This window comes from Brachionichthys hirsutus, chromosome 10 (assembly GCF_040956055.1).
Source record: "Brachionichthys hirsutus isolate HB-005 chromosome 10, CSIRO-AGI_Bhir_v1, whole genome shotgun sequence".
NCBI classification, from domain to species: Eukaryota; Metazoa; Chordata; class Actinopteri; order Lophiiformes; family Brachionichthyidae; genus Brachionichthys; species Brachionichthys hirsutus.
The window spans coordinates 7,933,614-7,955,794 of NC_090906.1; the positions used below are offsets into that span (position 1 = coordinate 7,933,614).

Here is a 22,181-nt window from a genome sequence, read left to right on the forward strand (position 1 = left end):
TCAACAACAGCTGCCATCTTGCTTTATTGCATGGGGGAAAATGGACGTGGGTAATGTTGCCCTCCAAATAGACTTGAAGGCAAAAGAAGAAAAAAGAAGTGAGACTCAGAGCCCCCCTCTGGTGGTATCGTGGAATTGCCAGATATTTTACCATGCACGAGTCTTTTTTTTTTTTTTAAAGACTCATTAACCACCTTTTTGTCCATTTAAGCAAAATAACTTTATATTCTGAATACAATTTTCTTTTAAAAATAGTTTTTGCTTTAAATTAATGTTAACAAACAGAAAGAAAAAAAGATTATTGAACCCCCTACAAATTCATGCTCCACAAAAAGGTGATGAAAATAACTTCCTGTTAAAGAAGGCCTCCTTCGGGACTGTGGTAATGCTAAGAACTACTACTACTACTACTACTACTACTACTAACTCATCAGCCTTGTATTGATGTTAATTTTCCAGTTATGGCAGAATACATCCCCAGGACTCATTGTCACACTGTGATGACTTAAAAGGACATCCAAAATGTGTCAATATCTGAACTGAATTTAATTTACATTTATGGACAAATTACTTTTTGTAAATCTAATGTGTGGAAGTTTAACTACTTCAGTTGTGAGTAGGGGATGTTCCACATAAAGTCCTTCTTTAATACAAACTCCAGTAGATGATGTGACAAGGTCATTATCTTCTGGTCTTGGACCATCGTCCTGCAGTAAGGACACTGATCGGCTCAGGTTTCATTTGGCAGCTCTCACGTTGATGGTATCATTCTCAGCATCCACTTATGGATGTTTATACATTTTTTTAATGAATTTTATTGAAGATTTAATGTCATTATATTTCTACATTCTGGACTGAGAGATTATCTTGTGTTGTACTTTGGAAACTGGTGGAGACGCAACTTTTGCTCACATTCCAGATGCTTCAATATGACATTTGTGATCCATCCATCTTCATGTGGCCCTGAATAATTTTTCATCTGTGTCCTTTTATAAATAATAATTAAAAAAAAGAGTTTTAATGTAGTTAAAAAAAAATCAAACTGAATCAGCACCAACCAGGCAATAAGATGAAAGCCTGGCCAGACCTGTTTAATCAGAAACCCCTCGCAATGCCTGATTTCCTTTTGTGATTAAACCATGTTTTATTACTCCTAATATTAGATATTAGATACACAAGTCAACAAACATTATTTTTCAATTCGTAAATGAAAATGCTCCACATCACACCGACATTGCGTAGAAGGGTCTGGTATTACAGACACGTACCTGAAAATGGACAGTAGTTGTAATTTTTGCAATCAGTAACAGCAGTAGTAACAGTAACAACAGTAGCAATCATGTAATAATAGCAATTAATAATAGTGGTGGCATCAACAACTCGGGATTGTAGAGGAAGGAACAGACATTCATCAAAAGTAATGAGAAATTATATTCTGTATTCTGCCTTCTTAAAAAGAAAAAGGAGAAAAAACCCGAAGCTCCAATTGTCACCGGTCCATTTTCCCTCCCATATAATACGTTACATGTAAAAGTTGCCCCCCCCCCCCCCCATCTTCATTATTTGTACTCACAAAATCAAAAACCCATTTCTTTGCACCAATAATACACACTTTCCATGTTCTGGTCTCCGCTCACTAGCAGCACTGAGTCATTTTAAAAAGAATGCCATATTCAGTGTTGGGTCGTCCCAGAGTTCTCCTGCGCCGTACGACAAGCACGAGAAAGTCTTTTTCCTGTATTTGGCCCATCTAGAATCATTCCCATTCAAACGAGCGGCTCAGGTAACACACCGAGCGACGTTTAACACGGAGCTCCCCAACATCCACACCTTCTCACGCAGTGGCTTTATTATCTGTGCACCCGGGCTGTGTTTGTTTGCAGTTATTCTTCCAAGGAGTTCCATCAAGTGCAACAAGATACGCAAGTCCGTCTGTCAGCGACGAGGCGGCGTGCTGGAGCGTGCACCAGGTGCTGTTATGGGCAGACCGCCGGTTCCCTTCATGACCAAGCAGTTTGATGTGCCTTCACTCTGGACTTAACCCCCCCCCGGCACGGCACGGCACAGATCATCCAGATAATTATTCCATTATGTTTTCAAATTGAAATTATCCAGCAAATTCCTGTGTCATTTTGGCAGATTGAGGAGACTGTCCGTAACTTTTCACAGCCCATTCATCCCTTAGTTTTGCGTTGTCGTTCAGGTCATTTACAATGTTTTCCAGTGCCATCAAAACGCAAACGTAAAGTGTGTTTGGCACAACTAGTGCTCAGAGCGTTCCAGCGTTTCTATTTGGTGTTTTACCTGTTCATAATCCAGACACACACTAGATTGTTTTAGCGCATCGTCTCCTCCTGTTGTACTAAAGGGGTTCTGTGTGTCCGTGGTGGGTTTAGGTTTCAGTGCACCTCTCTGCTGATTCGGACACGAAGCTCATTCTTCAAACATTGATCCACTTCACTCCTCACTTCCTCTGCAACGAGCCCTGCCTGTCGTCCGGCTGCGCCGCTCCCGTCCCCCCTGTGGTCTGCCGCGGAAAATGTGTTTCCCATTTTTATCTAGAAACCATCACGCCAAGTTGATACGGAAGATAAAGCAGAAATAATGAATCCACCTAAGCGTCATTGTTAATGCCAAGCTTTTACACACAAGCGAAACGAAAAAGCAAAGGAAAGCTCACGATGTGAAATTATTCCATAAAGTCGCTTTGTTGTTTGTGTTTTGATGTTTTGTCTACATCTTGTGGATTGAAAAGCAGCATTCATCTGGCCACGTTTGATGAGGAAGAACATAAACGTGCAAAATTCACAGCACCACAACTCTCTCTCACACACACACACACACACACGCTCACAAGCACACACACTAGAAAACTATTCTCTGCTTTGTACAGGAAAATGAAAGTTGAAAATCAAGCAGAAAAGATCACTCGAAAGAAATAATAAAATACAGGCAAAATTAGATGAAATACAAATAAAACCACTTATTAAATATATAGAATTTTCCCAATGAAACTTGTGATCACTTACTGCACACACCTAAAATTTAATGAACTTTATTTCTTCTCAAAAAACACCTCATTAAATGTCATTCCTAAAAAAATACAGACAAGAGAAAGCTTGAACAGTCTCCACTACTTGAACCAAAATTTATTTCTCCCCACAACATGAACCAAGATTTTCTACCGGAAAATCTCTTTTTTGGATCGTTTTCTCAAACCAGCAAAAGCAAAAGATAAATAATAACATTAACATCGGTCGGGTTAATAATAACATCGATACCAATCAGAGAAACGGAGACCGATGAGCTTCTTCCTAAAGACGGTGGGGAAATGAACGACGCACCCACAGCAGAAACCACCTCCGTCGTTTCACTCCTGATGCTGCAGAACAGCAGCAACTGCTCAAGACTGTCAGAAGAAGAACTATTGGTGCTGAACAAGTGGTGGACTGGACCTGAACCTGAATCCCTGCTATCCCCCCAACCGGATCTGCTACTCACAGACTAATACGCTCTGCTGATTGGCTGACATTACCTGAAGACGGATGAGAGCTTTCATTGGATCGGGTGAACTAAAAGTAAGAGACAGAACCGGTGAGGGGTGGGGGGAGGGGAGGGGAACAAAGTTCTCTGTAAGCCACAAACAGAAGCTTCTGAAATATTCCTTGCGGTCTGATAGAGGTGTGTTTGTGGGACCGGTTTCCTCGCTGCCTTCTTCAGTTTGTTGAAATTGTTGTTTAAGGAAAAGTTCTTATTTTTTCTTGCCAAAGAAACTGAACCTCTTCTCACGATCCTTCTCTTTCCCGTCTTTGTTGCGCATGGTAACGCTGCCAGCATCGCCCGAGCCGGGAGAGATGGGGGGCATTGTCATGGCGCGGCTCAGTGCCCTCGGACCTCCGGGGGAGTCTCCCGATCCTGTTGGAATGGAGCCGAGGATGGAACGGATCCAGGAGCTCATTTCCGCCTAAGAGAAACAGAAACCTTTGTTGCCTTTCACCATTTGGGCAGAAATTCCACAAAGCTCAGTCATTCTCTACGTCTCTCACCTCGTCCTTTGCTTGGAACAGGTACTCCTTTCCGTCCCCGAGCCTGCAGACAGTGATGGAAAGGAAAACCATGAGTCAGACAACATCTAGAGAGCCTTCTTGGTATTTCATTTCTAAAAACGCTCTAAACGGTATAAGGAAACACTGTTTTACCTGAGCTTGAACACGTATTTCCTCTTCTTATAGCCGTTGGCTATCTCACATACAGCCTCTCCCAGGCTGATGGGAACCTCTCCATGGTATGGAATGCCGTTGCTAGCGCTCTTGCCATCTTTATAAAAACCTAGACTTCCTTTTCTTAACACACAGTATACATTCTGCCAGGACCTGCGAGGGCAAAGATTGGGTTAAAAGGCGCTTAATAAAGAAAAAAGAAAGCAAAGTAAGGTTGGCGTTATTAAGTATTATGATTGTCTGACGTCTTGACAGCGCTCACCTGGTCGCTGCCTTTTTGCTGTGGGACTCCATCTCTTGTTTTCGACAGAGCATGCCCTCCGTGGTCTCTGGCTCGGACTCTGCTGCCCCCCTGCCCGGTAACGTGGCAGATGGCTCGAGGCGAGAGGAAGCCAGCCCGCTGTCCCTACCTGGTCCATTCACAGACTCGGACTCGGAGCCCTGTGGTTCAAACCAGAACATGAATGGAGGTGAGGATGTAGAGGAAACATGGCCGGATGGAGGCGGTGAGCAGCGAAGAAGCCATTCACAGCCACACGCCAAAAAGCCATGATGACGCTCGCTTTTATGACAGGAGCACAGCAGGGGCTCAGAATGTCCCCCCCCCCCACAAAATTTATTAATCGTGACACTTACAGTACATTTAAAGGGAGACGTTACAGTTAATTTACAAGAATAACTGCACTGGAGTTCAAACATAAGAGCCTGATCGAATTAGTTTGAAATATAAGAACACGCACATTTCAATCTAAATATCACTATTAGACTTCTACTAGATGATCCGTGCCTCTTCAGTCAAGGCTTTGTTATGCATTGAGTCACTGTAAAAATGAATAAATGATAATCAATATTTTACCAGAGAGGAAAACATGAATAAAATTAGCCTCCCACAGTTAAACTATTAACACCTCAACTCCCTCAATCGTCAGACACCCTAAGGCATTTTATACGTACTTTAATGCAACAGTAGCAGAAGCATTCTCAGCTAAAGGGGATGTTTTCCAGAAGCAGCCGTCAAAGACTTCATTAAATAACTTTGAGATTCACCAGACAACACGGACACGTCACTAAGACTGAAACAAACTACACATAAAATGGCTTTGAACAGCCACAGCTATCACCACGGTTACTACGCTGGGCTTCACGCACACTCACTCCCGCCCTGGCCAAAGTGAGCACACGCACGACAGCAGCCTGATCCATGAAAACAACCAGTTCATGAATCTGAGTCATGCCTTCACACAGCAATGAGACTAATTCATGAAAAGCCACGCAGTGCATGAATAAATAAAGCAATGGTTTGCGTCTGATGCAGACAGCAATGGCTTTTAGAATAAAAAACAGTCACAGCAGTTGACCAGGAGCGGCGCCGGAGGCCGTGATGGGGCGAGGGGGGGGCTACAAGGCGGGCCATGGCTGGGTACTCACACGCTCCGGGTGCTTTGGTCTACACACACGCTTAGGCTCTGATTTCTTTCCCACTGACAACGATACCGACATTGCCCGCTGGTAAAAACGCAATAAGAAATTGTTAACAGGTCTTTGCCTGTGGCAGGAAATTCAAAGTTATTGACTGGGTCGAAATCATATCAATTGATCCAAGCATATGATGAAGGCCTCCTGAGCAGCCATCAACAGTAGTATAGTACATGAATCATTAGATTGAATGTTCCTTTCTAGTGTCAGCTGCAGAGCTAAACATGTGTTTCCTTCTGCAGTTCACATGCAGCCATTCAGCTGACATACATGAAGACAACGGCCAATGAAACCTGGGTCCTGCTCAGATCATCCACCACCGCCACCACCCAGAGAACAGGAAGTAAGTTTAGTAAAAGCAGAACTTTAGCTGCTCATCCATAATTACATCATTAGGCCCGAGCGCCTATCCTAGTTTTGCTTGAATTTCATATAGCTACGCATTCTCAAAAAATTCAAGGCTTGTCTTAACTGATAGTTTGACGATATGATAAGTGAGTACATCATGAAACAACATTTTGCTGATGGAACAGAAAGCTCACATTCTGTTACCTACATATCACATTTAAGACATTCTTTCATTGGTCAGTACAGTAATACATCGCTAGCACATTTTTGCAGATTTTAAGATTAAGAGTTAACATAATTATCAAGAATCTACACTACGTAGAAAGAGGCAACATGTAAAAGAAAGCAGAGGAAGAGACATAACATAACACAATGACAGTAAAAGCACAGTAGAAATGTCTCACCTGTGAGGTGTCATTGTCGCTGTGGACGCCATTCACTGACGCCGACTGGTTAAGTGTGGTCTGGTCCAGACTGGTCCTGCGTTTGAGGGTGATATGAAGCGCATCAATATAAAATAATCAGTCTCTATTGATGCAGCAACACTGTTTGGCTCGAGCAGGACACCTTCCGCTTTACCTGGCTGCAGAATCATGTGCTTGACTTTCTGCCTCAGATTGGACAACTTCTACTGGGGGCGGTGTCGGGGGTCGCCGGGCTCTCTCCTCCTCCTCTCGTCTTCTCTGGATCTCCTGCTCCTCAAGCTGAAAAATGGGAACTCAGTAATGCCATCTAAACCGAACCCATCGACAGTGAGGGATGATGTCCACGTCTACATTCGGACACGTGTTCATCCTTTACCAAACCTGTACAGCTGATATAAATCTGCTCTCTACTTACTGTGGTGAGTTTCTCCAGCATCACAAAGCGTTCATCCCAGGCTGCAGCAAGTTTCTCGAAGGCCTCATGGCGCTTAATTAAGCTCTCCACCTCATCCACATTTGAACCCAGCTCTGCTGCTCGTACCAGAGGTTCCTGCCCTGCCAGCCAAGACTCTGCCACGTAGGTGTCACGCCCAAACTGCAACACCTCGAGGACTGAAGTGCCGAGGGCAATGAGGCAGAAGACAGAACCGACACTAAGTACATGTAAGCAGACACCGTGTAGAGTAAAGCGTTTACCTATTAAACAGTACAATGTTGGACTGTGGTCTCACAGCCTTGATGGAAGAACATATTTACATTTCAAAGGCCCTAAGGGTGGATTTATCTTTCTGTTTTCTAACTGCAATCTTTAGGCCATAGCAACAAGTTTGCCCCCCCCCCCCCCCCCTTGTACTTTTGATTATTACACTCAATATACCAGCACTCATACCAATTTGTAAATGGTCCATCTTGTCTTGCCACCTTTTGTTGATCCTTTCCCTCTGTTCCTGGAGTTGAGCCAGTTTTTCTCTGATCTGTGAATCAGCATTCATTGATTATACATTATACAAGTACTAAACCACACGAAGCACTTGCGTATGTCCCTTTTCACTGTTTCTTGTAAATACATTTGCACAATACCTCATCAGATGCATAGTGATTATTGTTGATGAGAGTATTTCCCATGTCAATGCAGGCAGTAAAGCTGTCTGCCCTCGTCTCAATCTCTGACTTGATGTCCTGGTGATTGGCAATGACTAACCCTGCAGAAGATACATCCCTGGAGCAGCAGAGGAGACGAGATTTACATTATGACGGCATTTTTTACAGCAACTAGAAAATTCCGGCCAAAATGAGATTCACCTGGGGCTGTCATGTGCGTCAATCTGCAGGTTGACACCATCCATCCAGAGCATGAGGTCTCGGACCATGTTGAAGAAGCGGAACTTCTCCACAGTGTCCAGTAGGAGGAGCCTGCGAGCCTGACCAGCCTCGAGCAGGCCCTCCCAGGCAGAGGTCACGGCGTGTTCACTTCCTTGAATGTCATCAGCTTTCTCCCCAGCGTAGGCCTTCTGCAGCCGTGCCGCATCGTCTTGCACCTGGTTCACCTAGGAGGACAAAGAAGAGCCCAAGGGGACTCAGATTCAATGTGGCCCCCCCCCCCATGAAATCTCACAATGACATCTCAATTAACAAATGTCTGACCTGTCCACTGAGGGCCTGGATGTCATTTTCAAAAGTGTTGTGCTGTCTGTGTAGATGCTGAACAGTGTTCAGGTCCCGGCCTAGGTCAGAAGGCAACCCTTCCCTCTTCTCCTTAACACGTCCGAGAACCTCCATGGCGTCCTGATGGAAGCGGTGCAACTCGTACGAGGCTGCCAACATTTGTGTGCGCGTGTCAATCAGCTCTAGCAGGTCAGCCCAGGCCTCATTTAACCCATCCTTCCACTCAGCCACACTGGCGTTCTCTGGGTGACCCGACTCAATCAGGTCGTCGGCCAACCCATTTACGCCATCAACACGCTCTTGGCCGATGGTGCTGGTGTCACGAGCGAACTCCCTGAACTTGTCCCTCAGCATCTGTGCGAAGTAGAAAGATCAGGGGAATAGTGAGAAACATTAAATTCCCCTGAGATTCCGTGTCTCTAAGCTAAAGCATGCGACTCACTGTGACATGCTCGTAGTCCTGTCCTAGTTCGTGGGATCCAGCAACCACCTCCCTCTCCGCAATCCACTGTTCTAGGTCATCCACCTCCCGCTTCAGCTGGGTCAGCCGTAGCCTCTCCTGGAGTCTCCCTCGGCGCTCCTCGGCGAGGTCTTTCAGCCCCGCGTACAGCTTGTCAACTTGGGCTTGCCGTAAAGTGATTCTCTCACTGTTGAACAAAAATTAAAGCAACGCAGAAAATTGCTTGTGGGTGTCCAACTTTACTTATAAAAACATATAAAACAAACGATTAATGATTCAGGTCACCTTTCCGGGTGTTCACTGGTGACCATCAGGCGGCTGCTGTTGGAAAGCTGGTGAATAGTTTGGGCATAGTCTTCAAGTGCTTGTTCCAGTGTCTGGTGCTTCTTGACCATTACGAGGGCACTTTGCTCATCCTGGGAGACAAAAAGGAATGTCAGGTTCTCTCAAGACAGACGAGAACTTCAATTTCCAGATTTTTACCTTGGCTTTTTCCTCTGACATCATGTGCAGCTCTTGCTCTCCCATCCAGGCTTCTGCTTCCGCTGCATCAGCGTAGAATTGTTGGGCACGATTGGCCTCTATCAGACGGGTGTGACGCTCGTCTGTTTCTGTGATAAGTTGGTCCCACAGGTCCTGCAGCTCTGTAAGGCGCTCTTCGAGGAGAGACTGTCTATCACCGTCTACCTGGCTCTGGGTCTTGCCTCGTCTATGAATGTCATCAATACGAGGCTGGTGACCCTGGATCTCCTTCTGCAAAGTCTAATTCAGAAACATTGAAGCGGTTTTAAAATTTTGGGTTCACTTTTATTTGTCTTAATTGTCCCGCAATGAATGTTTGAACATAAGTATAGCACCTGATTCTTTTTGATAAGTAGTTGTACAGTGGGCAGATCTTTCCCATGGTCTGTGGAAGTTGCCAGGGGCATCCTCTCTTTGACCCATAGCTAAGTGGACAAAATGAAAGATTTAATGTTGTCATACTTCTATATACTTTTACTAGATGCAGTCAGACAGGGTCTTTGTCTCACTATTTCATCCTCCAGATCTCTGTTGAACTGATGTGCTTCTTTAGAGGCAAGTAGCTGCTGTCTCCTCAGCTTGAGAGGATCCTGAAGATTCACGAACGTGTCGGTGACACGCCTTTGCTGGCCATCTATCTCAGCGAGTCCAGCGTCCTCCTGGGACAGGGCCAGGGCCTGGGACTGGATGGACTGCACCTCCTTCTCTCTGACCTCCATCTGATGTTCCACCATCTACGCAGGGGCAGTGCAAATACTTGGAACACAATGATACATCCTTTTGCTAATCTAAAATCAATAGCACAAACCCAGTTCAGCAAACTTTTCTTACAATTAAAAGCACACATTAAATCCTAATTTTTGAACTAGAATTCTTATTTTTAAACACATTTCGATGGCAAAGTTCTTGATTTTCTTGCCCATTGTGGTCTACCTGGTGCTTCTTAAGCAAGATGTTGACGCTGGTTAAATCTTTGCCATAGTCATCACTTTGCAGCTGACCCTCAAGGTTTTTCAGCCAGACATCCAGAGAAGAGCAGCTCTGTGTGAAGAGTTCTGCCCGGTTGGCATCAAACAGGCATTGGGCCTTGGTGCGAGTGGTTCCCTCCAGCTCCTCCCACTGACGCTGCAGGTCCTCCAAAGTCTGCTGAACGACGGCTTTCAGCTCAGGCTTCTCCGCCACCAGAGCCTGACCCTCCTGTCAAGGACACAAAAACAAGACAAGCTTGATTAATATGAATGCAGTTAGGTTGGACAGGGCCACATTTGTTTAACACGTATCAGCAACAATCAATATGAAAACACACCTTGTCAATTTTGTCCAGCCAGTCTTTGTTGGAGGCCAGCTCCGCCATGAAGGCTTGATGTTTCTGCCACTTGCTGTGAAGATTCCTGGCCTCATCGTAAGACATGTCCTGTGCCGTCAACATCTTCTCATTGATCCACAGTGTGAGCTATCGACAAAAGAATCATTAGCCAACGCATATTGTTTCTATTGTTAGAAAGAAGAACATTCATTTAGCTGTCTCTTATGGACGCAACCTAATGAAAGCACGGTGTAAATATCCATCGCCTCGGTTAAAAATATATAGTTAAAAAAGACATTTATAACAACAATTAGCCACATTCACATTTATTGATTATGCTTTTATTCCATTCAAGATGTTACCTCTTGTCCATCTTGTAGGAAATGTTGAAGTTCACGGTTATCCTTAAGCTTAGCCAGCAATTCATTTGCAGCTTTCTTATTCTTAAGATGCCTGGAGAAAATTAAACAGAGAGATGAACGAGGCATTTCTGAAACTGTCAATCTATAGAAAAGCTCCCATAACAGGAAGCTATTCCCAGCTGTGTTCTAACCTCTCCTGGATGGAATCAACTTTTTCTTGGATCTTATCAGAGTTTGCATTACAGTCACTAATGAGGCGCCGTCCAGCCTCCACCACGCCGGTTATCTTCTCCTCACTGGCTTCTGTGGTCGTGAGGAAATCCTCGTGCTTCTTAATGGCCTCCTCTGCTCCTTGAAGAGTTGTAGGCATCTCAGTGTGGGAAAGCACATACTCCTACACAGAGCAAAGGAATTGTAGATTCCATTTACATTTCTTATGTGCAATTATCTAATTCCAATCATTTTTCTTTCATTTAAACAATTGATACAAGTTATTGTTATATTCAACATTAAACATGTGTCCCTTTTCTGCATGTGCCTTTGAATCACTCCTCAGGTAGTTTCAGTCCTTAAATGTGAATGAAATTTTCTTTTCATTTACTTTTAGAACCCTTCATTAGCAGATTTTATGATAGTTGACTAACAGACTTTATGGTGTGCACCGTAAAGATAGAAGTCCGTGGTCCACTTTTAACACACCTTATTTTTACCGGATTTGAAAAAACCTTTGCAATATTGTTTTGCAAACTATGATTAGTGTTCAATACATTTATAACCCTTTCATACCGTTGCAACCCTTTATATTCCCCCCACTGTGAGAGAAATAAAGATGATCTCATTGCTTATCTTCTGTTAACAAACCATAAACATGACCATCGTGACCATCATAAAAAATATTTCTGATTACAGAAACAAGAGCGTTTTTGTGGGAGCAGAGTTTTAGTTCAGCAAGCTGAAGTTCCATAAATCTTCTTACATGTTAAATGATTTACATTAGAATGGTTGTTATTTTTATTATTCCTATTATTAATGGTTTTAATATTAGTCTAAATGTCGTCATACTTGCATAATGTCATAATATTAGTTATGTGAGAAAAGCAAAGGGAAGAGTAAAAGGGAAAATTACCTAATGAGAAATTTGATTTAATTCAGTTTTCTCAGTACAGCTAGTTAAAATAAACAGTGTTTAAGGTTTACAGTTATTCATTTTGACAGTGAATGCTGGACCGCAGACTGGATTATAATAATAATACCATAATACTTGTTTTCGAGATGCCATAATTCTGGCGCAGACAGTAATTCCATGGTTGCTAACCTGACTGTTGAGGAAAGACTCTGCCTGGTTCGCGTCTCTCAAAAACGTCTGGAAGTCAAAGGCTTGGGCCAAAAGACTGTGGCGGTTCTCCCACATGCGACGCAACTCCTGCCAGCCAGTGTCCAGTGCCTGGAGCCTCTGGCCCAAGAACATGTACTGGGCATCTGTTTGACCTTGGGTCACCTCCTCACCAACTGCACGCATCTTCTCATAATCCTCCTTATAGTTATCCACCTCATTCTTAATGCTCTCATGCTGAGCTAGCAAGCTCTCCGCCTCAGCTAAAGACATGGGGCTGTCCTCTGAGGCTACAGCTGTCTGGGTGCGGGATAGCCAGGATTGGAAGTCATCCAGATCCCGAAGGAAGCCCTGCAGCTTGCTGGCTTCGCCCAGAGACTCCTCGCGTCGCTTCATGGTGTCGTTCAACTCCTCCCACACTTCCTGCATCTCTGCGAGGCGACCTTGGATCTCTCCGGCCTGATCTGGGTGTTCTTCTGCCAATTTTTCTGCCTCGTTCCTCAAGTCATCCAATTTGCCCTAAAAGCACAAGGACATGATTTTGAAATTATCCCTAAATAAATTTAGGGTGACTTTAATAATAATCGGCTGTCGTATTTCACTGCACGTCAGTTCTTCTTACCTGAATGGCCTCCAAGTCTCTCTCCATGCCAGTGAGTTTGCGTTGCAGTGCCATGACGCCAGCCAGGTCGTTGCCCAGGCTCTGTGTGGACTCGATCACCTTGGTCTTTTCCTTCATCCAAGTCCGGATCTCATTACACTCCAAGTGGTAGTTCTGGATATTTAGGGCTGACTCGAGATCTTGTTTCTTTTGACCAACCAGTTGGTCAAACTCCTTCCATCTAAGAACCAGACCAAATGGCATGTTATACTAAAGATGCCTGCAATGCTCTCCACTGAGTTGTAATGGATTTCTGGTTTTACAAGGCGCCACGTTTTGGTTTTTACCTGTTGTTCAGTTGGTCTCTTGTCTGGTTGATTTGGTCTTCATTACAGTTGTCAGAGCTAAGCAGCTGCTCAGCCACCTGCTTCACATCAGCGGCACGAGCGCCGACATTGTTCATCTCAGGTTCAAGTGTCTCAAATCTGCAGCCACAAATATCAGACAAATATCAATTATCTCATTATGAAAAGTTCCATCAAAATTATTCTAACACTAACCTATTCAAGATACTTACACAGACAATGACAGTCTATGCGAAAGAAAGTGGTGAAATTTAGAGATTCAATCCACAATCAGATGTTGCTGACTTGATTTTGTCACAATCTTACAGTTTTGTGGAATAATATAAACAAATGTTTAACTTCACAGATGTGAATAATAAATGTCTAATTTTTTTTTATGGCTCCAACGTGAGCAGATTGAGGGATGAGAATTCAGCCATCATCAGGTTTGTTCCATGTTCCATTTTCTGTAATGCCTTCCTTTCCTTCACATTCAGACTAACCTCTGCTGCACGACCTCCAAGTCCTCCAGCTTGGTAGGGATCTCCATGCCATGCAACCACTGCTCCTTTTCCTCCACCCAGAGCAGGCAGGCACCAGCTTCACTAAACATGCGGTAGCGGGCCAGGGCGCCTTCCAGAGCCTGGCGTCGAGCTGCCGACAGAGACTCCAGTTCGTCATAGCGCTGCTCAATCGCAGGCACGCGGCCGTCCACCTTCAGTCAGTGATAAACAGCAATTTAGCACAACAACAAACATGTTATGCTGACAAAGTATGAGGGTGGAAAATAGCAAACATACCTCAGGGTACTGCAAATAATCTTGCGGCAGTGCCTGCACCTGCTCATGCAGGGAGTCGATGAGGGGGTGGTGGCTCTGGATCTCCTCCTCTATCTCCCTCTGTTTACGAGCTAGAGTCTGGGTGGAGAACTCGTCATGTCCAACCTCCTGACTGGACACCTGTCTAAGTGTGTCAGTCAACCATGCCTCCATGTCATTGGCATCTGTTTGAAACTGGTGCAGGGCCACTGCTTCTTTAAGACTCCGCTCTCTGAGCTTAGTGGTCTGGGGGAGGAAAACGAGAATAAATAAATTGTTTCATGCCATTCATTTTTTGTTCATGTTGCACACAAGCACAGAGAACTGTGATCACCTCCTCCAGATGTGCCCACTGGGTGCGAATGTCGTCAATCCTCTCTGTGACTTGTGGGGCTCCAAAGTGTCCCTCCTTAATCAAAGTCTCTCCAGCAGCAATGCTGTTACTTAGGGGGCCGTAGCGGGCTGCCATTTCATCACTGAAGGCCTCGTGTTTGCTTAGCAGGTGAAGGGCAGAGGTGAGGTCGCGGCCACAGTCCCCACTGGCCAGGATCTGCTCCTGCTCTCTGATCCAGGCTGCCTCCTCGCCAACATCCCACAGGAACTGCCACAGGCGGCGTGAATCTTCCAGGCATTCTCTGCGTTCTCCAGCAAGTTGCCCAAGCTCCTCATACGCTTGTCCCAGTAGCTCAACCTTGTCATTAACCAGCGCCGGTTCACAAGGTTTATATGCTGGTATTTAAAAGGGACAAGGATATATGGCAATTAGATATTTTAAAAAAAATGGTAAAATAGTTTGTATAAAGAATGTGCAAAAGCATTTTTGAAGACTCACCCTGTTCATTGGAAGTGAAGCGCTGCGCGGCATCCTGCTCTGCCTTGATTCGCTCTGCCTGAGCTGAAATGTCAGCCTCAACCAGAGTGTGTTTCTGCAGCAGGTCCAACACGTCATGCAGATGTTTGCCACTGTCCTGAGACTGCAGACGACCCTGAAACGGACCGGCAAATAGACAGTTAATAATACAGAATGAACTTCTTCATTGACTCGCCAACCCTGCTGGCCTAGTCAATAAATAAAGCTTCAGTTCTGAGCGCGACGTTACACGTTCATCACCTCAACTACAGGCTCCTTTGAAGTCTGAAAAGATTTACTTGCACACAGGCATGCACAGCTTGCCATTTACAATTTACAATTGATGCATATCTCTTGGGTTTGAATTCAAAATGATCTTTTACGTTCTCATTTTACAATAGAGAAAATGATTCCTTAAAACCCAAGTGTATTGTAGTCCTAAAATGCAGTAAAAGATTTCTCTGTATGCATGCGATATGATTTAATAACATGATTTTCAAAAATGGAAACAATTCGTTTTTCCATCTTTCTTGTTCTTCTGTAAATTACTATTGCAGATTGTTTGTTGATTACACACAAGTACAATCGATTACAAGTTAGTAGGCATTCATTGTGTGGATCAGCACCTTCATTTCTGCCATCCAGTCCATGATGTAACGCATCTCCTGAAACAGTCTCTGCAGGTCCCGGTGGGCGTTCAGACGCTCTCTGCGTGCAGCCAGAAGCTCTTTCAGGTATTCCCAGAGTCGAAGCACGTTATCCCTCCGCGCGACGATACGTCGCACATCGTGGTATCTCTCCGCTTCCAGCTCCTTGGCAACAGCCTCCACAGCAGCCACGCGCTCCCAATATGCCCCGATGTCTGTCTCAATGGCCTCATGCTTACGGGTGGCAGCTTCCACTGCCCCCAAGTCAGTTCCAAAGTTGTCCTAACGGAGGGGAATTAGCTATAGCTGTGAATCTTCCATTCACTCAAAGCAGGGATAAGAATATATCTATGAGCAACAAATTGGTGAATTCGATTTTTTTTAACTACCTGAGACACCAGCCTCTGATTCTCGCTAAGCCACGTCTCTCTCATCGCTGCTTTGCGGTCAAAACGAGCAGCAAGCATCTCTAGTTTTTCTTGGCGAATCAACTCATTCCTCAGTGCCAGCTCACGTTCATGCTCAGCCTTTTCCAGTCGCTCCCAGGCCTGACACACCAATAAATAAAAAGAGGAAGTTGGTAATATCCTTAACACTAGATAGACGATTCTTTTTTATTTTATAAAGTTGGTGATAATACTTTGAGGCTTTCATTAGGAAAACCATTTCTATCCTGGTCCAGAGCAACCCATACCTTGTTGATGTCAGAGATGAGTTTACCCTCTCTTGGCATGTAGACTTTCTGATTGTTTGCCCTCATCTTGCTTTGGATAGTAAAGAGCAGAACCTCTAGGTTTCCTTTTTCTGTAAACCTGTGGAGACAGCCATCAGCTCTGTTAAACCCGCCACACCTTGGCTATTGGATAAAAGGCTTTGGCTCATTCATTGGGGTGCAGGAAGGCATCGTTCTGTTACTCACTTGGGGGGTTTCTCCACAGTCCTGTAAGAGTTGAAAGCCTGAAGCTGGTTCTGTACACCGCTCAGCGAATTAGCTAGCTGCCGATCATTGAGGGTCACTATGGTCTGCTCAATCCACTGAAGAAGCTCTGAGGCCAGGGTCTCATACTTCTCTATCAGCTGGTCAGCCTCTATAGCATAGTCCAAGACCTGCATCCAAAACAGATGATCAAAGTAATTGATGGGCAATCCTTTGTAATAGAGCTCACTTACTTGAATGAACACCATCCACACCCTCGGAGCTCCCTTACCTTGCCAATTCGTTTGCCCTCTACTGCCAGCGCCTTCATCTTGGAGAAGTAATGGTAGTAGGTTGCCACATACGTAATAATAGATTTTTCATCAGGCTGGTCAACATTAACATCTGGAAAAACAAACAAGCATCACTATCGATCTGTAACTGAAACCACCTGCCTTTTATTTTAATCTAATGATCAAAAATTTCAGCATGCACAAATGTTCCTGGTTGAGCTGAAAGATAAACCGTTGCCATCTTTCTATGTCAGTGCAGCCTAAATGTGATGTATGGTTGTCTTCGACTTCATCCACTAACCTTCTGGGTCCAGCAATTTGGTGAGGCCCAGTTCCTTCTCAGCAACATTGAAAGCATTCTGGAGATTGTAGTGAGCATTGGATCTCTTCAGGTTTTCAAACTCAATGAGGTCGGGTCTGCAGAGACAAGGGGGGAATTCTGGATTAAAATGACAACGATGATGGAATGCATGCTGACATACAACATCACCTTCTTATAAGAAATTTAAACACAACCCACTAAAATTAACTTCTGTTTTATGACCATGGTGTATCACATAATGGATCACATTGGATGCAAGTGCTGTCATCTGCACACTAATAAGCTTTCCATCTGTTTTTGAGGCAAGCCTGTGTTGCCAGTTATTGCTTATTTACGCCTGAATTTTTTTTCATTTAAGGCTTATTTAGGCATCACTTTGGAAGGCCTGTATAAACAAGTAATAAATAATATTTGGATTTTGGGGGGGAGGGTGCATTTAGGAGAAATTGTTATGGTGAAAAAGAAAAAAACAGATGATTTGCATATTGAAAATATCTGCTGTGTAGGCTCCTCCTCGTTCTGTATCGGACCTGATCTTGTACACAGTTTATGGCTTCACATAACAGGGTTCATCAAATCAAAATTAGTTTTATACAGCTTTGTCCTTCAGTTAAGTTTAAGTTTTGATGGCACTGTTACCAACAGGGTGTGTAAGTGAGTCGTTTAGTGGCTCTTGACTGAAAATAAATGGGTTATTATTTCTGCGATCGAGGCCATTTTATTCCCCTTTTTTATTTTCATTCTTTCAGCCATGCAGCAGACTGTTAGACGGGAGTAATAAGACACCTTATATGAAAAGGAAAAAAACTGACAAGTGTTGATGGTACTACGACATAGCATTACAGTGTGAAAATATATACTATTTACATTGCAAGCAACCAAGTCCTCACAACAGAAAAACCTTCAAACTAAGTATATGTAGGTCTGGTGTAGAAGGGATCATCAAGTACAGGAAGAAGTCAATGACCTGTGTTTGTGCACAATGGCATTGAACGCTAGACCATCTCTCCAGCTGGTAGTGAAGTTGTGGATGTTGACATTGGGGTATCTGTAGAGGCCAGATCACAAGATGTGAATCATTAACTTAAACAGAAACAGTCATCACTAACTGCCTCTGTAAAACCAGTGTGATTAAATCAGCTCTCATCTCCTCCCGTTTTTCTCACCCAGCAGTTTTCATTTGGCACCAAAGCAAGAGGGCGTCTTTCGCTGATTTTTTCTCCTTGTTGTCCTCCGTCTCCACACTGATGTCCTGGATCTGTGTTGTATTCGGTTATGATGAAATTTAATAACTTTTCCCAAATTGATATAATGGAAATATTACTACTGTAATCCAGTATCTGTTGGTAATACACAAAGCCACAGTAAATGTTACCTGGAAGCGAAGGATTATGGTCCAGATGAGACCCAGGGTGAGACGATGATTCCCGTCTACAATGTCATGTGAGCCCATGTTTTCTAAATGGACTTTTTGCTCCTTGAGAAACTGCAGGGCTTTGTCAGCATTCTCCAAGCAGTGAATACGCATGCGTCCTTTGGTGGGCCTTGGCTGCAACAGCAGAACAAGAGTACATGACCAAAAATATAAATTAATAAAGTGATTACAACACACAGGAGCAGGAATTTTAGAAGAGAAAAACAAGAAGTCGTAGGAGGGGAAGCAAACCACACAGGAAGGGAGAAGAAAACTTGTGATGCAAACTTGTGATGATAAGGGTCATACTGAGGGTCTGGGCCAGAGTTGGGACAGAGAAGGATGGTGGAAGATACTGACCAGCTGTTCTCCTGAAAGCACTTCCAGTAGGCGGATGAGCATATGGCCGTCCCGCAGATCGGTGTACAGGTCACCAATGCGACAGGTCACTCGGGCCAAGTGAGAGTTTACCCATTTGGTGAAGGTCTTCTTTTGTACTGCCTCACGCTCATCTGTAAAATACACAACAAGGAGAGTCGTGTCACATTCATCTGCCCACTGAAATATCGATGGCTTGATGTCAGGGAAATAAACCTTTAAATTAATTAACTGATTTTCCCTAATAAACTAATGTGGTCAACAACTTTCACCTGCAAAGGTAAACAGGTAAACATAAATGATAGAGACTTAAGCACTTCTCCTTAGCAGTTAATTTTACAGATAAGCTCTGCCATTAAGAGCGATCCACTGTCCCGACAGCTTAGTCAGGTTTTCACTACTCAGACCCAACACAACGTTTGATGTTGGATATGCTCCTGTTCATGTTCAACAGAGCTAAACCCAATGCAAAATTGCATGTGATGGTAATGACATTTGCTGTGGACGCCTGCCATTTCCGTGTTGAAGCAGGACTAAATAAAGAATCACAATAAATTAAGCTGCAACAGCAGTTTAGACATATGGACCACGGGAATAAGAAGCTAATCCTGCTCTGTCACCTAACAAGGTGACCTCATTTCCTGGAGACAAGTTCTTCCATGGAAACCCTATTCTAGTGTTGTACTGTAACGCAAAGCTCTGAAGACAAGCCACAATAGAAAAGCACCGAAGCAAACACAAAACAGGTCAGACAAAAAACTGGTAAAAAAGGTAAAAAACAAACACAAAACAAAACGAGGCCTATTTATGGTGAAATGGTGTGGAAGATTTTATATCTATTAGTTGTAAAACAAAAATAGTTTTCATTTATTAAATATACAAATTAGACCTTATGTGCTATGGATGCTGCATGAAAATCTAAAATGAAAATTCAAAAAAATAAAATGGAGGGAAAAGCAGATTTCAGGATTCAGCATGAGATTCACAGATTTAAAAGAAAGTTTTAGTACTAACTAAAGATAGTACTAACATTGGCTTACCAACAAGCACTTAAATGTTTTCATAGATCTTTTTGTGGGCATGTCTTAGGTGCGCAATCAACTACACCACCAACTCGCAGCTAAAAAAAAACAAACGGATTTTGACATGTTACACAAACCACAGAACATAACGAATGACCTGCTATGAGCTGAGGGGGTTTCCTGTTTCTACAATGTACCAAAGGGAGCTTCTTTTGAAACAAATGACACTGTCAACCTACGTTGTACATATTAATATGTGTCTTTTTAATTTATTGTTATTTTGCATCTGTGGAGTAATTTATTTTTATTTTATTGGTGTTGTTAAATGTCGATGATTTATGTACCAAGGACTTTCAACGGAAACAAGACCGCAAGGGCTTTTTTGAAATGCTCCTCTTAGACAGGATGTTTGACTGTACTTGTACTCTAACATTCTATCGAATAAATATATTCATCATATTCATCGCACCAACGAAGGCCTAAGATTTTCCCCACAAGACTAATTTTCCGTGTGCAATAATATCTCATGCAAAAAAGCATAACCGAGATAAGTGTTTTCACGATGTGCAATGAATGCGTTTCCGTTTGAGGGCTTGATTCAGTAAGAACAAAGAAAGGTGTTAATACGAAGCTGGTGACGGGGCTGAACCAGACACAAGCTACCAACCAGGGCTGGAGGCAGACATTTTCCCCCTCTCTCCCCTATTTGCTTTTGCTTCCCAGATATGTGTGCTTTTCCCCTGGTTTACCAAAACTCAAGGACATTACAAAAAAGTGTCATGGCATCACACTCGGATTACTAGTAGCAGGAAATAACCCTGCTTTTCTTTACCTTTTCTTTACCACCTCCAATTGCTGCAATTGGGCATACTGGTTGTTTGTGAGTTTTGTCATTTTATTCCATTTTTCACTTTCAAGAACTGACTCCCTTTCACCCACCGTATTAACAGATCATTCTGTTATTAAGAAAGGAAACCGTTCGATTTGAAGCCGTTAAGCGAGGCAGTGGAGGTATGTCAGGTCGGGTGCAGCGGAGGAGCCTGCATTCCTTCTCACACTTGGTCATGTTGTGACAGCACCCAGCACTGAGGGGGGAGGCAGGGGGGCAGTGGTCCTAAAGAAGAAATGTCGCTATGATGCTGATGCTAATAACAGGGCTACAGTACAAGAACACAAAACACACACACACATACCGGTCTGACGTGTTGGGTAATTACGGCAAGCGTACACAAACCTGTCATCAGTTTGCTGCAGCAGATAAAAACCAGTCTAGTCATTGTTTTTTTTCTAAGAATGTGACATTTGTCGACAGTTAGGTTAGCGCTTGGCATGATCCAATATGTATGAATCCATTAACCATTTAAATGGTTTTAATTTTTTTTTACTTTTAGTAAATATTTCATTTTTTGCTTAGAAAGTTGAAGTGTTGAAACAGTTAATACCGAATGAAGGTTTAAAAAAAAAAAACATACGGGAAACAAGGAACCTTCTATGGTGGCAGATGTTTTAAGTCACACGTCATACTAAATACCTGCAGAGCTTGTCAACATTGTTACACGATCCGGGACAAGATAAAAGAGTGGGCAAATAAAAGCTTTGGGATAGCTAGCCCAAAGATAGCTAACAATCACTTGACTTACAAAGTCAGGGGCTGCAACATCTGATGAAACTGTTTTACAGCATGCTGACATACCTGCAACTTAAAACAGATAATGGTTGTGTCAGTTGTAGACGACAGTATGTCTAAGGTGAATTCAATCTGCTTCCTTGTTCTGGGAGATTCTTTCCAAAACTGCAAACATTCTAAAAACATGCCTTAAAATTCCCTTGGGATATCTAAATCTAATCTTCATAGAAGTGAGCATCAGATCTTAGAATCTTCCACGCTACCTTTTACTAATGGTAGATCAGAATTATTGGATATGGCCTTTATTAGACGGCTGCAATGCATGTTTGGATCTGAGCAATCACTTTAAAAACGTTTGCAAGTTTTAAGTGTCACAAGGGAACAGAGTGACTCTACTATTAGTATTATTTTACTAATGTTGAAGGCACAGGGATTTAGCTTGCTGCTGTTTTCCTGTAACACCCCACACAAACTCGTTCTCTGTTGATAACAATGATTATCTACGGGCAATCTGAGCAAATATGCCGCCAGACTTAATCGTGTCTGTGTGGCTCATAGTGGCTCGGGCCGTGTAGAGAGAAACACAAAACTGTCATGGATTGATGAGATGAATGATGCAATGAAATATGCAGGCATAAACCCACTATCAGTAACTATGGATCTTTGTTGCCATGGTGTACATATCCCATTGTGATATTCTAAAACGTGGGTTGCCATTTTAGTGAGATAAGTCAAGAAATGTATCATTAGAAACTCTCAAAATACAGATAAAAAGATTTTTAACAAATTGTTCAGGATACGTTAGGATTTTCTTTAGAAATTACCACACAAT

The 22,181-nt window shown here is 43.3% G+C and overlaps 2 protein-coding genes across 4 annotated transcripts in view; both read right to left on the reverse strand.

The window, feature by feature from the left end:
* dpf2 (double PHD fingers 2) overlaps positions 1 to 17 on the reverse strand; it is a 4,806-nt gene extending 4,789 nt beyond the window's left edge. The window contains exon 1 of the mRNA XM_068744157.1: positions 1 to 17. This exon is cut by the window's left edge and continues 15 nt beyond it. Within this exon, the coding sequence (XP_068600258.1) occupies positions 1 to 17 (17 nt within the window).
* A 3,022-nt stretch (positions 18 to 3,039) lies between these two features.
* The window catches only part of sptbn2 (spectrin, beta, non-erythrocytic 2), a 28,640-nt gene continuing 9,498 nt past the window's right edge, over positions 3,040 to 22,181 (reverse strand). For 2 of the 3 annotated variants that reach the window (XM_068744875.1, XM_068744873.1), the window contains 37 exons: positions 18,683 to 18,834; positions 18,284 to 18,457; positions 18,075 to 18,166; positions 17,876 to 17,956; positions 16,888 to 17,003; positions 16,586 to 16,698; positions 16,297 to 16,484; positions 16,072 to 16,189; positions 15,767 to 15,925; positions 15,357 to 15,659; positions 14,713 to 14,866; positions 14,215 to 14,609; positions 13,863 to 14,126; positions 13,566 to 13,777; positions 13,066 to 13,203; positions 12,740 to 12,959; positions 12,100 to 12,636; positions 10,976 to 11,178; positions 10,785 to 10,875; positions 10,423 to 10,569; positions 10,050 to 10,313; positions 9,626 to 9,850; positions 9,452 to 9,541; positions 9,078 to 9,356; positions 8,880 to 9,010; positions 8,577 to 8,781; positions 8,114 to 8,488; positions 7,772 to 8,016; positions 7,550 to 7,688; positions 7,359 to 7,443; positions 6,885 to 7,081; positions 6,624 to 6,748; positions 6,449 to 6,524; positions 4,483 to 4,661; positions 4,200 to 4,373; positions 4,047 to 4,089; positions 3,040 to 3,964 (listed from right to left, as the gene is read on the reverse strand). In XM_068744875.1, the coding sequence (XP_068600976.1) occupies positions 3,752 to 3,964; positions 4,047 to 4,089; positions 4,200 to 4,373; positions 4,483 to 4,661; positions 6,449 to 6,524; positions 6,624 to 6,748; positions 6,885 to 7,081; positions 7,359 to 7,443; positions 7,550 to 7,688; positions 7,772 to 8,016; positions 8,114 to 8,488; positions 8,577 to 8,781; positions 8,880 to 9,010; positions 9,078 to 9,356; positions 9,452 to 9,541; positions 9,626 to 9,850; positions 10,050 to 10,313; positions 10,423 to 10,569; positions 10,785 to 10,875; positions 10,976 to 11,178; positions 12,100 to 12,636; positions 12,740 to 12,959; positions 13,066 to 13,203; positions 13,566 to 13,777; positions 13,863 to 14,126; positions 14,215 to 14,609; positions 14,713 to 14,866; positions 15,357 to 15,659; positions 15,767 to 15,925; positions 16,072 to 16,189; positions 16,297 to 16,484; positions 16,586 to 16,698; positions 16,888 to 17,003; positions 17,876 to 17,956; positions 18,075 to 18,166; positions 18,284 to 18,457; positions 18,683 to 18,834 (6,902 nt within the window). In that variant the 3' untranslated portion in view covers positions 3,040 to 3,751. Of the gene's footprint in view, positions 3,965 to 4,046; positions 4,090 to 4,199; positions 4,374 to 4,482; positions 4,662 to 5,648; positions 5,727 to 6,448; positions 6,525 to 6,623; positions 6,749 to 6,884; positions 7,082 to 7,358; positions 7,444 to 7,549; positions 7,689 to 7,771; positions 8,017 to 8,113; positions 8,489 to 8,576; positions 8,782 to 8,879; positions 9,011 to 9,077; positions 9,357 to 9,451; positions 9,542 to 9,625; positions 9,851 to 10,049; positions 10,314 to 10,422; positions 10,570 to 10,784; positions 10,876 to 10,975; positions 11,179 to 12,099; positions 12,637 to 12,739; positions 12,960 to 13,065; positions 13,204 to 13,565; positions 13,778 to 13,862; positions 14,127 to 14,214; positions 14,610 to 14,712; positions 14,867 to 15,356; positions 15,660 to 15,766; positions 15,926 to 16,071; positions 16,190 to 16,296; positions 16,485 to 16,585; positions 16,699 to 16,887; positions 17,004 to 17,875; positions 17,957 to 18,074; positions 18,167 to 18,283; positions 18,458 to 18,682; positions 18,835 to 22,181 lie in introns of all 3 variants that reach the window. The other variant, XM_068744874.1, reaches the window with a different exon arrangement.